The sequence below is a fragment of the Hevea brasiliensis genome, chromosome 4, assembly GCF_030052815.1.
Source record: "Hevea brasiliensis isolate MT/VB/25A 57/8 chromosome 4, ASM3005281v1, whole genome shotgun sequence".
Taxonomy (NCBI): Eukaryota; Viridiplantae; Streptophyta; class Magnoliopsida; order Malpighiales; family Euphorbiaceae; genus Hevea; species Hevea brasiliensis.
The window spans coordinates 11320401-11337049 of NC_079496.1; the positions used below are offsets into that span (position 1 = coordinate 11320401).

The 16649-nt window shown below is 32.9% G+C and overlaps 2 protein-coding genes across 2 annotated transcripts; both read left to right on the forward strand.

The window, feature by feature from the left end:
• Positions 1-517: 517 nt before the first annotated feature.
• On the forward strand, positions 518-10517 carry LOC110665221 (putative DUF21 domain-containing protein At3g13070, chloroplastic). Its single transcript, XM_021825247.2, has 14 exons — positions 518-1507; positions 2257-2354; positions 2452-2545; positions 3130-3207; positions 3335-3438; positions 4002-4083; positions 5006-5145; positions 5225-5303; positions 5417-5480; positions 6253-6344; positions 7143-7208; positions 7851-7967; positions 8970-9149; positions 10097-10517. Exons 1-14 carry the CDS (start codon positions 926-928, stop codon positions 10349-10351), a joined length of 2031 nt encoding a protein of 676 aa, XP_021680939.2. The 5' UTR covers positions 518-925; the 3' UTR covers positions 10352-10517.
• Positions 10518-15187: 4670 nt separating this feature from the next.
• LOC110665183 (heavy metal-associated isoprenylated plant protein 47-like) lies at positions 15188-15751 on the forward strand. The gene is made up of 2 exons (XM_021825194.2): positions 15188-15378; positions 15468-15751. Exons 1-2 carry the CDS (start codon positions 15285-15287, stop codon positions 15749-15751), a joined length of 378 nt encoding a protein of 125 aa, XP_021680886.2. The 5' UTR covers positions 15188-15284.
• The last annotated feature ends 898 nt before the right edge of the window (positions 15752-16649 follow it).

Sequence of the window (16649 nt, forward strand, 5' to 3'; positions counted from 1 at the left end):
ATTCTATAATAGTAAATTTAAAAAAATATAATTATAAATAATATAGATAATTATTTTTAAATTTAATTGTTATTAATGATTTTTTATTACTATTAATTTTTATAAAATAAATAAATTTTATTTTAAATTATTGTTAATTAATTTAATTTATTTCTTAAAATATTTAATTGTTCTTTAAATTTTTTATAATATTTAATTATAATATTATTAATAATAAGTTTTTTATTTAATAAATTTAAAAAAAAAATAAAATGAAATAAAACTCTTATCTGTAACATAGTTGTAATTTATTTTATTGAAATAAATATATAATTTACCATATTATAAAATTTTTAATTTCTTAATACTGTTAAAATTTATTAATATTATAATAAAATAAAGAAAAAATAAAGATAATTATTTTTAATTATACTAAGAATATTTTTATCTTTTATTAATTTACACAAGGATATAGAAAAATAAATATAGAAGGACAGATAGTAGATTATATCATTATACATATAAATCATAGAAGGGCAAACAGAGTAATTTCACATGTACAGCACTTGCTGGTCTGCAGAATCTTCTCCACCTCACCAACTCTCGACGCAGCCAAAGCGTTCGAACTCGCCACCATCACCCTCGCCACCATCAAAACATCTTCTTTAATCAATATGAAAAAAATCTCTCTCTCTGTCTCTGACCCTTTAAAACCCCTTTTTCATTTTCATTCTTTTCTATTACTTTCTCTTGCATATTCAAATTTCGCTCTTCCACAATACACTTACTAAAATCTATGCCCCAATTCTGGTTTTTCGTTTTCCAGTCTTTATCATTTCAATTCTATTTCCAAAAATAGCACTAGGGTTAGCTCATCCAATTTTTGGCTAGATTTTCCATTATTTTTTCGTGCAGTAAAATTTTGGGTTTTGAGTGAGGTTTACTGATGGCAATTGCATGCGAGTCCTCCATTCTGGGGCGGTCCCAGTTCGTTTCTGGATCAAAATCCTCTCGTCTTTTGCTTTACAATAGAGTTGCAAAGATAACAGTTAAGGTTTCTCAAAAGAACTATCAATTCTCATCTCGTATCTCATCAAATTTTGCCAATCCGTACAGTTTTAGACCACCTTGTATTTCAGCTTCTCCTACAGCCAGCGTTTCTGATGCTATAGCTCATTCAAAATCACGAAGCAAAGTTAATGCTGATCTGGGTATTAAACAAAATGCCGCTACGGGTGTGAATTCAGGATTAATAAGATTGTTGGTCAAACGCGGCCTCGTTTTGGGTGCAATGGTGTGTGGGGTTTTGGTGTTCAGGTGCAAAAGAGTGTTTGCAGCTGAAGGTGTGGTGAATGCTGGGTATGGTGTTATTGGGCAAAGCATATTGTCATTGAGGAGTGCGTGGCCTAAGCTTTCTCAGCTTCTTACGGTTTTCAAGGAGCAGGGTTTGGTATTGGCTGCACTTCTGGGTTTGTCAGCTTTTTTTTCTATGGCTGAGACTTCCATAACCACGTTGTGGCCATGGAAGGTATGGATTTCTAACTTAGAGATTGGATGGATTTTACGTTTAGGGAATGTTTGTGAATGTAGCTGAAGTGGTTTTGTGCACAATGAGTTCTTGCTTGTGGTTATAATAAAAAGAAGAAAAAAAGATTAAGACGCATACATAATGTTGAAAATCTAAAAAGAAGAAATCAGAAGAAATTCTTGTTTCTTGAGTTCATGATGTGTCAATGTGACATTTATTTTGATTGATACAATGCAGTAGTGTTGCCTGTCAATGTGATATAGTTGGCAAATAGAAACACTTTGACATAAACTTATTGCAGCATGATATCTAGTGGAAGTGTGTAACTTGGTGTTATTTGATGAACTTATATTAAGGGATCAAGGTTTTTTGAGCTTGTATGTTGCAGTATGTAATTTTCTTATATGTTAATCTTTACTTTGAACGTTGATGCGCCACACAACATTATGTGCTGAACACGTTTCATTAGATTCAAAGTGCAACTCATAAAAATTGAGTAGACAGCATTAAAATTTTATAAGTAGCATAATTTTTTAAGTGATAAATGCAGGAACACTTACGAACTTTAAGCTGTAATATACATCTTTTTGCAGCATACTATATTCCATATATTTTAAATACTAAATAACTTATGGTCTTATGCTTTATGCATTTATTTGTGTTCTGATGTTTGCATATGTTACCTCTTTCTTTCATCTCTGTGATGATTTTTCTTTGATTTAATTGTCCATCCAACATAAATCTATCAGGTCCGTGAGCTGGCTGAAAAAGAGCCTGATGATGGTGTCTTCAAAATGCTCCGTAGTGATGTTACTCGGTTTCTGACAACTATTCTTATTGGCACAACGTACTGCCCTTCTAATCATTGATAGCGTAGTTGATTCCATGTTTTCTGCTTAAGTTCAGAAGCTTTTTCTCATTGTAGATTCTGTTTCTGTATTTAGTGTGGTCAATATTGGGGCAACTGCATTAGTCACAGATGCAGCCACAGCAATATTTGGTGAAGCTGGTGTTAGTGCAGCCACTGGAGTAATGACTGTATGTACAAATTTCCTTTCTCTCTCTGTGCATGTGTGTTAACTCGTACTGAGTTATGTGGAAATGCCCAAGGATGAAAGGACCTTCTTGGTGTCCAAGCTGAGCCATGGGGGTAACTGTCAAAGATTGGTCTGACATAATCAGTCAGCTGCTCTCAAATGAATGACAAATTGGAAAATATCTCTGTTTGATTGTTTATGAAGTTTCTTTTTCATTTATGAGGTAATGCATTAGAGATGAATGAGAAGGAATTTTGAAGTTCCTCTTGATAATCAATCCTATTCTAGGTGAATATAGGACTTCACTGTGTAGTAGTCAGTCTTACTTCTATGGCTTTGTGTTTATGGCCCTTCAGCATGTTACTCTTTATTTATAATTATATAAGATAAGACTACACTAGAATATGAAAATATGGTGTTGGGAAGGTGCTTAGTTTAGTGTCCCAATAAATGAGATGTCAAAGAGCTTGGAAGTGTGTATCAAGCTTATTCTTGAGCTCTTTATCACACCCAAAGACATATTTGTCTTTTTGCAAAATTTTCTTTAACCAGCTATCTCTTTGTTTTTTTTTTCAATGAATCTAGGTTGCAATATTACTCCTCACTGAGATCACTCCGAAAAGTATAGCTGTTCACAATGCCGCAGAGGTTGCTAGGTTTGTGGTAAGTGCATGTGTGCCCAGTACATATGTTTGCTAATTTATTAGTTTATGTTACGTTTGTGGTTTTTAGCTCTTCTGTGCCTTAGCCAAATTTATTGCTACTTAAATTTTGTTTGTGATGCCTTTAGGTCAGGCCAGTGGCATGGCTTTCCCTGGTGTTGTATCCTGTGGGAAGAGTCGTCACCTACTTGTCGATGGGAATGCTAAAGTTACTTGGTTTAAAAGGAAGAAGGTGAATTAATCCTAAACTTCTTGAACCTTTCTTATAACTTGCATTTTTTGACATGGAAGTTAGATTTTGTTTTTTTTTTTTATTATTATTTTCAGAATATTTGTATTTATTTTCTGAATTATGGTTGGGTAGTTCAAGGACCTTGGAGGTGTTCTCTGACTTTTTGTGGAAGAATATTAGACAATATAGGATATTGTTCTGTATTAACAATTGACATGTAAAAGTTTTATGGTTGAAATTGTTGTTGCATACAAAGTTTTATGGTTGAAATAATTGTTGCATTTTTGTTTGGCCATTTTAAATGTATATGGTATTGATTCCTTAATAAATTAAAATAGCAATAGCCTTTTACATTTGTGATTCAAGACATTACTAGAAATCTGAAATTTTCTATTCATGCATCCTTTTTCCATATTTTGTTTCTTTTTCTTTTTCCCTTCATTTTTAGTATATGGATCTGTTTCTGGTATTTGTGTCAATAGAAGGTTCTGAAGTCATTTCATTTATGCTCTTTGAACTAGTATTTCCTCATTTCTTCACATCTTTTTCATTTTTTTTGCTAGTGAACCATATGTTACTGAAGAAGAATTGAAGTTGATGTTGCGTGGGGCAGAATTGAGTGGGGCAATAGAGGAAGAAGAACAGGTAATATAATAATCTTGGTTCCTGAAAAAAATTGCTAGCAATTTGATGTATTTTCTGCATGCTATATTGATAGACTTTCATCTTTTGTGCATTTATCTGCTATTTCTGACACAAAACATTCTCTGAATATGAAAGAACACTAAAAGAGTGTGTGTGTGTTGGGGGGGGAGGAGGTGGAGAGAGAGAGAGAGAGAGAGAGAGAGAGAGAGAGTAATTTGATATGAGGAACTTGTGACCAGACAATAGGCATGAAAGATTAATAACTGTTATCAACAAATAACCTTTTGGATATAGTGTAGTTGGAAAATGTACGAGTTAACAGTATCAGGCCCCTTGTGTGAGAGAGAGGGAGAGAGTGATTATTAATTTGTTATGAGGAACTTGTGACCTAGCACAAAAGAATAATTACGGGTATCAACAAATAACTTTTGGATACAGTGAGAAGTAATGACAAATGTACAAGTTAACAGTATCTTTTATTTTTTTGTGCAAGAACGAGAAGGAGAAATTATTAAAGATTTGTGTCCAGTTATGAAAGAATAATAACTGGTATCAACAAATAACCTTTTGGCATAGGTAAAATCATGAAAAATTTATGATGTTAATAGTATCAGTCCCTTTGTTTGCCAGTGGACTTTAATAAATATAAGTTACCCTAAGATAAGCAGAAGCAAGCTAACTTTGATTGAAAGATGACCTCAGACACGAGTTTTTCTATTTGCATTGATTTTTCCTAATGTTGGAACTTTCCAACCAAACTCGCCAGGGCTTCACATTGCGCTAAAATCTGTAGTCTTGATAGGCTTGCCTTTGTATATCATTAAATTTAAGCCTCTCTATGAGAGTCTTTTAAATGTTGGAAGTACATTCCTATTCTACATATTTTGGTTAAGGTGCTCGAATGTCTCGTATTCTATAACAGGATATGATTGAAAATGTGCTAGAGATCAAGGATACACATGTTAGAGAGGTCATGACACCTCTTGTTGATGTAGTCGCAATTGATGCCAGTGCAACTCTTGTTGATTTTCATGAGTTGTGGGTGACCCATCAATATTCAAGGTAAATTAATCTACAATACTTCATGCCAACCATTTCTTTTAGCAACATGCTAAGAATTTTGTCAACATTTTTTTTATAGGGTTCCTGTTTTTGAGCAGCGAGTGGACAATATTATGGGTATTGCATATGCAATGGATCTGCTAGATTATGTTCGGAAGGTTAGGCAATTTCTACTCCTATTCCTCCCTCTTTGAAATCTCTATCACTTTGTTACTTGAAGGTATTCAACAATCTCATAGATTGTAGAATTATTATATGTTTAATTTTGAAGGGTGAGCTACTAGAAAGTACAACTGTAGGAGACATGGCTCACAAACCTGCATACTTTGTGCCTGGTAATATTTTATTCTGTAACCTGTGATTGATTTTTTTTAGTAGTATATGTTGTGATTTGTCTCTTATTATAATCTGTATTAGGATTGGAATTTAGTTTATTACCTATTCAATTAGGAGAACATTTGGGTAGTTGTGCAGGTGCTGTCTGTCTCACATTGCCCAATCATTGGCGGCTGGAAGACAGCCTTGTCTCATCAATATCTTGCAGACTCCAAATTCAATAAAGCTTTTTATGCATCTGTTGCTTAGAAAAGTTGCCTCATTTTGTAGGTTCAGTTCTACATGTTTCCTTTTGATATTGATTCAGACTTGCTACTGAATGGTCATTACCAAAGGAATGCTTGGAGATCTGGAATCTGGATTCAACATTATCAGATGTTATAAAAAATGAGATTGAAAATTTTAAGTTAAAATAATATAACATGGTTTTCGACTAGCTAATTGAACTTCAACCATGTAAATTTAATTCATTAAGTTCAGTTAGAGAGTTGTATGAGATGATATATTGCTATAATGTGAATTTTCTATCAAATTTTGATGAATTCCATTTATTGTTGTCGTGTAAAATAGAGCTATTATCGGCTTCATGGGGCACCATGAATTAAAGATGTCAGGATAACTGTTAAGGATGGACCTTATTTCTTGATAAAGTGCTTCAAGACGTTCACATTGCTATAATGCCACTGACAGCTCTCTTTTGTTTTGAATTTTTTGTGAATGATTTTTATTGATTTATTGGTTTTGTCATGAACGCAATTACTGTACTTGCAGATTCAATGTCAGTCTGGAATCTTCTTAGAGAGTTCCGCATCAGGAAGGTTCACATGGCAGTTGTTCTTAATGAATATGGTGGAACTATTGGAGTATGTACAAATCTTAACTGATCCTCCTAATTCAAAACTGTATTTACCCTTCTACATTTTAGAGAAGTTCATGGCTGAGATATAGCTTGTTATCCGCTGTTTCAACCTAGTTTTAGTAATTATTAGGGTCTTCACTTGGTGATTTAAAAGTTGTTTTTGAAGAATTCTTATTATTTTCGAAAGTGGAAGTTATGATACTAGTCATGGTGGTTTTTTTTTTTTTTTTTAAGTCTTGTAGTGAATGGAGATGCTATAGAAATTTGCTTCATGCTAAGTATCTCTAAAACTAAAAGAATCAACAACATGGAATAAACAAGAATATTCAAATATCAAAGTCTTCATTGTTTGGGAGGTTATGTAATACCCTAATTTAAGAGAGATTTAATTTTTTTTTAAGGATAATTTTTTTTTAAGGACATCCAAAAGCAATAAGCTTAAAAGATGAAAAATATCACGTTATAAGGCCAAACTGCTACCAAATAGGGGAAAAAAAAGATGTTAAATCTATATTTCTATAGGCAATTGTTGATCGCTATTCTAGTTGGTCTGGGGTACCTGACACTGGTGTAATGTGTTTATCACAACAATTTTAGGAGTTGTAGGTTTAACATTGATGCAAACAAGACAGGTTATAGACACCTTGAAGTTAAACACTCAGCTGAACTCTCAGAACATTTATTATTATTTTCTGTTTGTAGAAGCTTTGATGAAGGCGATGTTAATATTCAATTATGCTCGTGATGTATTTTATGTTTATGTTATCTAATATTTGTTCTCTCATTTCTGTGGACAAAGCAGATAGTAACCCTTGAAGATGTTGTTGAGGAGATTGTTGGTGAAATCTTCGATGAAAATGATTCAAAAGTAAAGCTGAAAATAACATTTCATGCATTGTTAATATGCTTGTGTGGAGTTGTAGATTTTTATTTTCTGATTATATTCTCATGGTTGTGTAGATTTCTTTGGAATGCCAACTATTTTTCTCCACTTTGTGATGGAATAGCAGCAAAGCTATTTTAAATTTTCTGGTTAATAAGTTGTATAGGGAAAGAAAATCGAATGCAGGCTGCAGACTTGAGTAGACAAGATGAGATAAAGATAGCAGAAGTCTTGCTAATCTTGATCTTTAGATGACATGTTGCAAGCTACAATCCTTATTGAAGAATGTCTTGTGGTTGTTTCTGTATATTTGTGTAGTTATCCATTTGTTTATACTTTTAGAAGACTTGTGTTGCCCAAAAAAGAGTAAAATAGTATTTGTATGTGGGTTTGGCAAGACTTGGTAACTTTTAACATGGACAGCAACATTAGAAATCCTCAGACTTTCTACAGATTTTTGTCAATAAACTGTAGTTGATGGAACAAGAGGCATCAAGTTCCTATGGAGGTTATTATAGGGTGTTAAAGTTGTCTGGTTCTGAAAATATAGCAAGTTTTTGTAGCTTTATTTAATACCAGCATACGAGTACACCTTTAATTTTGTTGATATTATTTCTTGTATCGTAGGAAGAGATACAGAAGAAAACTGGCTACATTGTAATGCGAGCAGAGGGAATATATGATGTTGATGCTAATACAACTATCGATCAACTCTCTGAAGACCTAAATATCAAAATGCCAGAGGTATGTTATATATTTTTGGTTTTGAGAATGAACTCTCCATGTATATGCTATTGAAGCACCTAAATAGATGATAATTGTCTGGTATGTAGATCAGTGAATATGAATCCTGGATTGTTCTGGCATAGTTTAATTGTGGGGTGGAAGAACCCTCTCAGTTTCCTGTAAATTGCCACATCAGCTACCGTAGGCCTATGCTTCTACATGTGTATATAACAAAATCTCACTAGATGCTCTTGTTTCTGCCACTCATTTGTTCATTTTACTCACAAAATAATGCACAAAAATCTTTCCTAGGCATTCAATATTTTGCCAACTACTGGTAAATATTACCCAAAGTGATGTTCTCTAACCTGCTTCATCTAGGATTTTTCAAATATTTTACATATTTTTCTTTTGTTGATACTCAAAACAACAGGGTTAACTGGAATTCTAGTAAGATGCTAATCTTCAACAAGAAAATAAGCTTTGCTGATGATTAGTTGACTATTTTATACCCTTTCAACTCAACCAGTGATTATTCTCATTTAAACGGGAATAAGGATTTTAAAGTAATTCACTTGTGTCAGTTCAAAAAAAAAAAAATACTAGTGCGTAAAAATATATGATCTTATTATTATACAAATAACACCAACCATTTTTCTTTTTTTTACAAAAAATATACTGCAAAGTGCAAATATGCTGTTATTGATTGGTTTATGAAATTGAAGAATGTATATATGCTAGGGAATTAATCATCAGAATAAGGGCCCAGTCTGCAATATTTGCAGTTTGGGGAGGTGTAGCATTGTTGCTTTATTTTTGCTGCTCCAAAATTAGTGCCTGATTTATGTTCATTTTAAACCATTATTACACTATGACCTTGGCCATTTATTGGGCAATTAAATTGTATGGTTTTGTCACTTCAATGAAGGCTCCGGGCTCACTTCAATTACTTATGCATATTGATTATTTATTCTTAAATCTGCATTCTCAATAGCATTCTCTTTCTGCACAATTTTACAGGGTCATCAATATGAGACAGTGTCAGGTTTTATATGTGAGGCATTTGGATACATCCCAAGGACTGGTGAGAGCATCAAAGTGATCCTCGAGAAGGAAAATCAAGAAGAGGATGATGAACAGACTGAAGGCAAGTCTGAGCGACAAGATCAGAATGAAAAACATCATGTATATAAACTTGAGGTATATATTGATTTACCTGTCTAGCTTTACCTATTCTGGAAGCTTCATTATGCAAATATGCGGTCATAAAGTTGTTTGTATTCTTGCGTGAAGTATGATTGATTTGTGTGTACAGCAACTTGTACTTCTGCAGTTTTTCTTCTGAGCTCATTCCATCTCATCTCAAAGAAATAGGCTTAAATAGGCAGGCCAGGACTGAGCCAAGGTCCAAAACTTTTGGCCTGACTTGGGCCTGGTTCATAATTTGAGGGGTTGCTGGGCCAGAGACATTATAAGGCTATTGCTTCATGTTTTATTAGTCTTGCAGTGATATTCAAACTAGCGGCGTTAGTAAAAATATAAGAATTTGAGATCTGATGGAATTAATAGTTGCTTAAATGACATCTTGCCTTACTATTTCAGTGCAAGTTTGCTAAATAAAACCAATAGTAGAATGCTGCAAGTCATTACTATACCATGACATCCAACTAACTTGTACAGACAGCAATTCAACTGTTTGCCTATTCATAGCGATGTCGGGGTGCTTCATTGCACCATAAGGGCTTATAGAAAGTTAGATGCTGAATGAAATAGAAGGGAGAAAAAGTATTTATGTAGCTAACTGTGTTGTAGTTGAGTTGACTTGAATATAGTGATGTGAAGCCTCTTCTTGGACCAAAAAACTCTTACTTTCTCCTTCTTAAATTGCTTTGTTGCATTTCCCTTGTACATTTGGTATATCCTAGCAGATTGGTGAGCCATGCATTTAGTCAAAGTAAACTAGTAGGAAATGTCTTAGTGATATTAACAATAAATCATTTTTCTGGGGTCCAGATTTTAATAATTTATTGACTTTTTGCTCATCTCTTTTGTGGATCTAACAGATCATAGAATCTAAGAAAAACTATATTGTGGTTAGCTGTTACAGAATTACAATCAATATCTGTGATTAATTTGTCCTGGTGCAGATATTAGCTGGAAATGCCAGAAAAGTGAGTGCTGTTCGATTTGAACGGATAAACAATGATGACGTAATGATGGAGGCCAAAGAAGTTACTCGCTTGGTTCCCAGAATCGTGAAGAGGAAATGGAGCAGTGATGAAGATTCTGATGGTACCAAGTATGATGAGGATTCATTCCAAAATAGACCAGAGCATGGTCTTTCTGATTCCAATGTAATTGCTGAACATGAAGATGATAATGAGAGACCTGGTAGACAGTAGTTACATCTCTCCCTCTTTCTCTCTCTCTCTCTCTATTTTTACAGCTCCATGAAAGCAATAAAAGGACTTGAGAAACAGAACAAAGGAACAAGAACACGGGAGAAACTACTAACATTGTAAAATTTTTTCACAAATGAAGTGAGGTATCAACGTCTGATTCATCAAAGTCATTTGTAATGTGCGTGACGGTATTTTTGGACCATAAATTCACCAAATTTGGAGTCTTATTGATGCGAAGATTTGTATGCTCATTCTTCGCCTGTGGATGGAGGTATAGAGAACCTTGGAGTGGTTGCCTCGGTGAAGAAGGGATTAACTCAGAGTGAAAAAAAAGCCTGGATGGCTCATAAGCTTTGGCTGATTTGACTTGTTCTGCTTCAGAGAAGAGTCTTAAGAGCTCCCTTTGCTGCCTCATCTCCTTTGCTCTCTCTAGCTGTCTAAACCTTTCCTGCAGAAGGGCAATGGAGGAGTGCATGGTAGCGGGATCACAGTTTTGCCTACCCATTGATGGAGAACTGATTATCTGTTAATGAGAGTGATGGGACTGCTCTTTGAATAGGCCATGGATTTCTGTGTTCCTATATATAGGACGTGTTTGTGTGATGCATTCGGTATAGCGTCTGAATGATGTAAAAGGAAAAGTGGAATCGGCAGCTGAGTACCAAGTCCAAGAAGATAACGTTGTGTGGCTAACCTAAGAAATCTGGGTTGGTGTATTTGAGAAGAGGCCAAAGGGCCTCTTGAGGATAAAAAGGCAGGAAAGAAAATCCAAATAATAATGGAAGGTAGTTTTTGGAAGGGTTTTTAAAGAGGAATAAAAGGATAGGTAATGCGGTGTCTGCTTTTCTCCATGAGCTGCTATAGCTTTGGAGAAGATGTGCCTCATTTGGTGGGATGTTTTTATTATTTATAGCTTTGAGCCTTCTCTTTATACCTTTGTGAAGTGCAATAAGAAATGTGGAGACAGGACAAGGGTTGCAACAGGGAATAACTTTTGATATTGATGTTCATTTTCTTTTTCTCTTTTGGATTTGATTGAATCATTCCATAGGAAAGAGGGAAAGTGAACCCTCACTAAAGGGCTCTTCATCAAAGAGTGGCAAAAGAGTTGCAAAGCCTGCCCCTCTCTCTCTCTCTCTCTCTCTCTCTCTCTCTCTCTCTCTCTCCCCATTTTTTGATTTGTCCTAGACTTGTTGGATGGAAGTGGCATGGAGGAAGAAAAGAGTTGGAGATATCGGATACATGTGTGACTGTTGTGGTTGGATTCTTGTGTATGGCAAATGACACCCACTATCTGTTACTTTCAGTTTGAACTTGCCCATTGGGCGCGTGCTTTAAAGGGTACCCTACCCTACCCTACATCTAGGAATGTCATACTCATCACCTTTCTCTTAGCGAAAAAGTACATGATGGCTTTAGTTTCTTTTCATAAGATATAGGCTTAATCTGACAGACAAAAAAACATTCCTCCATATTATTAATCCCTAGGTTTTTAACCACAATGCTTTCTTTCTTTTATTATTTTAAATTTTCCCTCCAAATATCGTTTTCTTAAAAAAAGAAAAAAATTAGCGAAAATTAACCTTCTTAATTTAATCCAGTCTATTAAAAATGAATTTACTACCAAGTCTGAGATGGGTTTCAAAGTGTCGAGAATATGGATAATTTGTAGCCAATCAATATACATACTAGATGGAGTCAATATTTGGTTTTTAGGTGTTAATGGAAAAAGTTGAAGGTAAGTTAGAGACATTCAACACCATAAGCTTACCACTAGACTATTATGATCAGTAATAAAATGTATCTATTAGAGTTAAAATGTTCATAAAGCTAAATATTTTTAATTTTTTGGATCGCATTTCACAGAGCTCTTCAAAGTTCAGACGCATTCAAATTTCAAACTCATGATTAACAATGTGGATTGTCTTCATACTCAACAAATATAAATAAATATCTTAGCTTGATTGGCCTTATTGATTCAAAGAAGAGGAGGAAAAGCAAGAGGACTTAACAGAGTTGTCTATACTCTCATTGATTTTAGCAAGACCAAGATGGCTTTGCTGGCCTTATTGCTTATATAATGCTGAAAATTGCTAGTAGAAAGCATCAAATGGAGGCAAAATTTAGTTGGATTTTGGGGCACCCAAATCAAGAATGATGGAAAGGGAAGGGGAAGCAACAACAAAGGAATTTTTTTTTTTAAATTTTTAACCAATAATGTGTTCATCTGCTAGTTTTAACCTTTAGTTCAGATAGAAAAGTTGGTAGGAAACAGCCAAATGAAGGATGATCATCAACATGGAAGGACCCACATATTCCATGATATTATTAACTGAGCTAGACAGAAAAGTACAGAAAAGTGGGACTATTTTTCACGTGTAACAGAATTATCATCTGTTAAAGATTCACGCCTAACACTGTTTAAGAGTTTTCCTTTTATCGTATTACCATAGATTGTCCTGCTTCTGCACCCCATTTTCAATACCAATTTCAAAATTTTGATTTTTATATCACATTCAACAGGTTACAGAGACATGCCCTCAGTTAATAACAATTCAAGCATCTTAAATTTGAATTCTACTCATTATAATATGAAAGTCATTATATATTATTGAGTTTGGAGTTGCCTCCACATAAAAAATGATGAAAACTTTTGATAATTATTGAACTTAGATCGCTTCCATCAAAATGGCTTAAATCAATTTGACTCTTTGCAATATATTTTTCATTAATTCTTTGTAAATACTCCCTCTCAGGTGCTATTAAACTGAACTCGAGTTATTAAGTATAGTTATCATTTACTAGTCCATGAGTCTATCTGGCTGCGTCACTGCCTATCATATTTTTTTAGACCTCAAATTGTGGCATGCTTTGATAACATGTGAAATTATATATATCCAAGCTAAAGAGTGTTAAGACTATTGGCAAGGTCCAATTGCTGAGTTCAGTTTTGTATCTATCAAAATAGCTTACGCTTGTTTGGTTTAGCTCCCCCTTTAATCCCTTGTAATTAGCTGAAGTAAGAGTCCATTGTATCCTTTACTAATTTTAATTTTGAATGCCGAAAATGGCTAGGTATGAACAAGCTTAGTGCAAATTAACTAACATAAAAATAAGGCCATTTTTCAGGGTACTAAGTATGTTTCTTCAATAAGAAGCATATCATTAATTAAGGGTCGAACTTAAAATAATATACAGTACCAGTTGACTGCTCTAACACATTTGCCAACTTGTATTACAATATTGCCTATGACTTTTTCCATACATATTGAATGAATTTGGTCATATAGTGGAGCTTACTACAAATTAACTAACAAAAAATAAAGTTTATATTGTTCTTGTGTGGATCTGGTCAGGCTGATGCCGTGGCAGATTGGACTTCTAGAAATTGTTTTATGAATAAGATCCCTAGCGCAAGAAAAAAAAAATTATATATATATATATATATATGGGTTGTGAATGAGTTATCTTTGAAGTTAATCAAGTCAATTCAAATGAGTTATCTTTGAATCAAATCATATGAGCAAGTTGACTCTCAATCCAACCCTCAAATTTTTGAATTTATAGATCACTACTTTATATGACTATAAACTTAAATTATCATCAAATTAGTACCAAATTCAAGAAGGGGTCATAATGTTCTTATAGTACCATTGCAAATTAAATAAAAACTCAAGTTGATATATTCCTCTATTTACCATCTTCTAATTATCAAAATCAAGATGGGTCATAAAAGTTTATTTTATTCTATCAAGTTATAATTATTTGACTTCATTTATTTTATGAAAAATATTTTTTATATTTTTTAATGTTTGAAATACTCAGAAAAATGGGTTATTGGAAAACATTCTCTTGATCAAATGTAAAGTTAAGTCACTTTCTATTAACAAATGAAATCATTTATACACGCATGATATAAACATATATCATTAATTTAATATTGTAATCAAATAATGAAAAATATTTTCATGAAAAAATATTTACTAAGAAAATATTTTTCATGTATAAGTTATGTTTTACAAAATAAACGAAGCCTTATTATCAAATTCAAGATGGAGTCAAAATGTTCTTGTAGTCCCACTACATTACATATTAACTAAATACTCAAATAAATATACATTGTTCTACCAACTATTTATAATTATCATATTAATAGAGTCAAATTCAGAATTTATCACATTGTTCTTATATATAGTACTACTAATTTGATAAACTTTTATTTTTATATATTTTAGAAATTTTTAAAAGAAAAGTCTGTTCTGAAAACATGTATTAATTTGACTAGTAAAGTATTAATTCAATGATATAATTTGATAGAGGATCATATTAGACTACTAATGCAATGATAATTTAGAGAGAATGGCTAGCATTTGAGTAGGCTGATTAATTAAACAAGACCTCCAAAATAAAACATGTGAATGCCAAGCCATTGGCAATTGACTTGGTGTTTAAAATAGAACATGTGAATGCAAAATTATCGGTAATTGAATTGGTGTCATTTTAAATGGAATTAACTAATTACTTGAATAAACATTGACTTGAAATTATTTAGTAAATGGGATCATTAATAAACAAATTAAGCAAAAGATTTAATTTTAATAAAGTATGGTAATGTATGCGTTGAACCCATAAATAGTGGATCTCCTTATTATTATTCCTTAAAATTCCATGCACAACTAGTAATTTCCCATGATCATGTGCAAGTTATACTTCTCATGCAACCTTAATTTGGATCTGTTTGATCTCCGTCTATAAATACCCATTGTTGATTCTCTCTTCTTATTCACTCAAATACCACTCAATAATTATACAAAACCTTAATTTGGTGCTCGAGAAAATGAAGGTAAGTGCAATTGGCACTAGAAAGAAAGCCCATTTATGTTTATATTAGAAACTAGTTAGTTAATTATAATGAATCACTTAGCATGATTTTATGATAATGCTGCAGCAAAAGATTGTCATCAAGGTGACGACTTGTTGTGATAAATGCCGATGCAAAGCTATGAAGATAGCTGCTATTGCTGATGGTGAGTTTCATAATATAGTTTATTTGATTTAATAACATATATACTGATTACTTAAGCTAATGTCTTTCTCTATGGTGATATATAATTAGGTGTGAATTCGGTGGCAATAGAAGGAGATGACAAAGATAAGTTGGTGGTGATAGGAGAAAGAGTAGATGCAGCATGCTTGACCAAGGCCCTTCGGAAGAAGATAAACTACGCAAGCATAGAAAGCGTAGAAGAGGTGAAGCCCCAAGAGAAAAAGCCTGATGATGACAAAAAGAAAGATGATGATAAAAAACCTACTCCACATTGCTGTCAACCACCACCAACTCGTTGTGAATTGGTTAGTGTGGTTTATGATCCTAGTCCACCAACTTGCACCATAATGTGAACCAAATTTTGTTATAATATGCATGGTGGAGGTTGCATGTAAAATAAACAGAACCCACGAATTTATATTTTAATTTTATAATAGATCAAATCTAAGTAAGTTTTTTCAGAATTTAAATTTTTTATAACAAAAAATAAATTCAATTCATAGATAGTTATATGGCATTTACATTAAAATTTGTCTTTTAAATTTAAAATATTATAATTAAATTAGTCACTTATGCTATTAACAATATTGCTTTAGTCCTAATTAAATCATCATTATTTTCTCTATGAAAAATTTTTGATAATTTTTTTTTTCATTTAAGAAATTATACTAAATTACATAATATGAATAAACAGTACAATCGATTTATGATCCAAGACAAAAAGAAGTAAGGACAAAGAGAATAAAAAGATTTTTTGAAAAATTAAGAGAAAAATAAGCTTACCAGTTAAAATAATGTACAATTCCAATGAATTTTTTTTAAGGAAAAAAAAAAAAAGAGAAGAAGAAGAAGAAGAAGAAGAAGAAGAAGCTGCTTGCATGTGGTTTGAGTTGACATAGCGCGAGAGAGAATGATTTGGATTTAGCTTATTCATGCACAACTAGCTCATTGAATGTACGCTCACGACGTTCAGTCACATCCCTTTGTCCTTTCTCTCTATGGCCTTCTGTATAAAATAATTAGATAATCCATATGAGATGCAAGGAATTAAAACCTCGCTATTTGATTTCTCATATTGCATGTGAATAATTAATTAACCACTAATATATTATCTTTCATTTGGATTACAGATCACTGGCATTTAATTAAATTGGAAGCCACGTCATCCATCCCCTTAGGCTTATCAATTAACAAAAAGACCCATTAATGCCAAATCAAATTTCACATTCAGATTTTGTTTCATAAACAAAG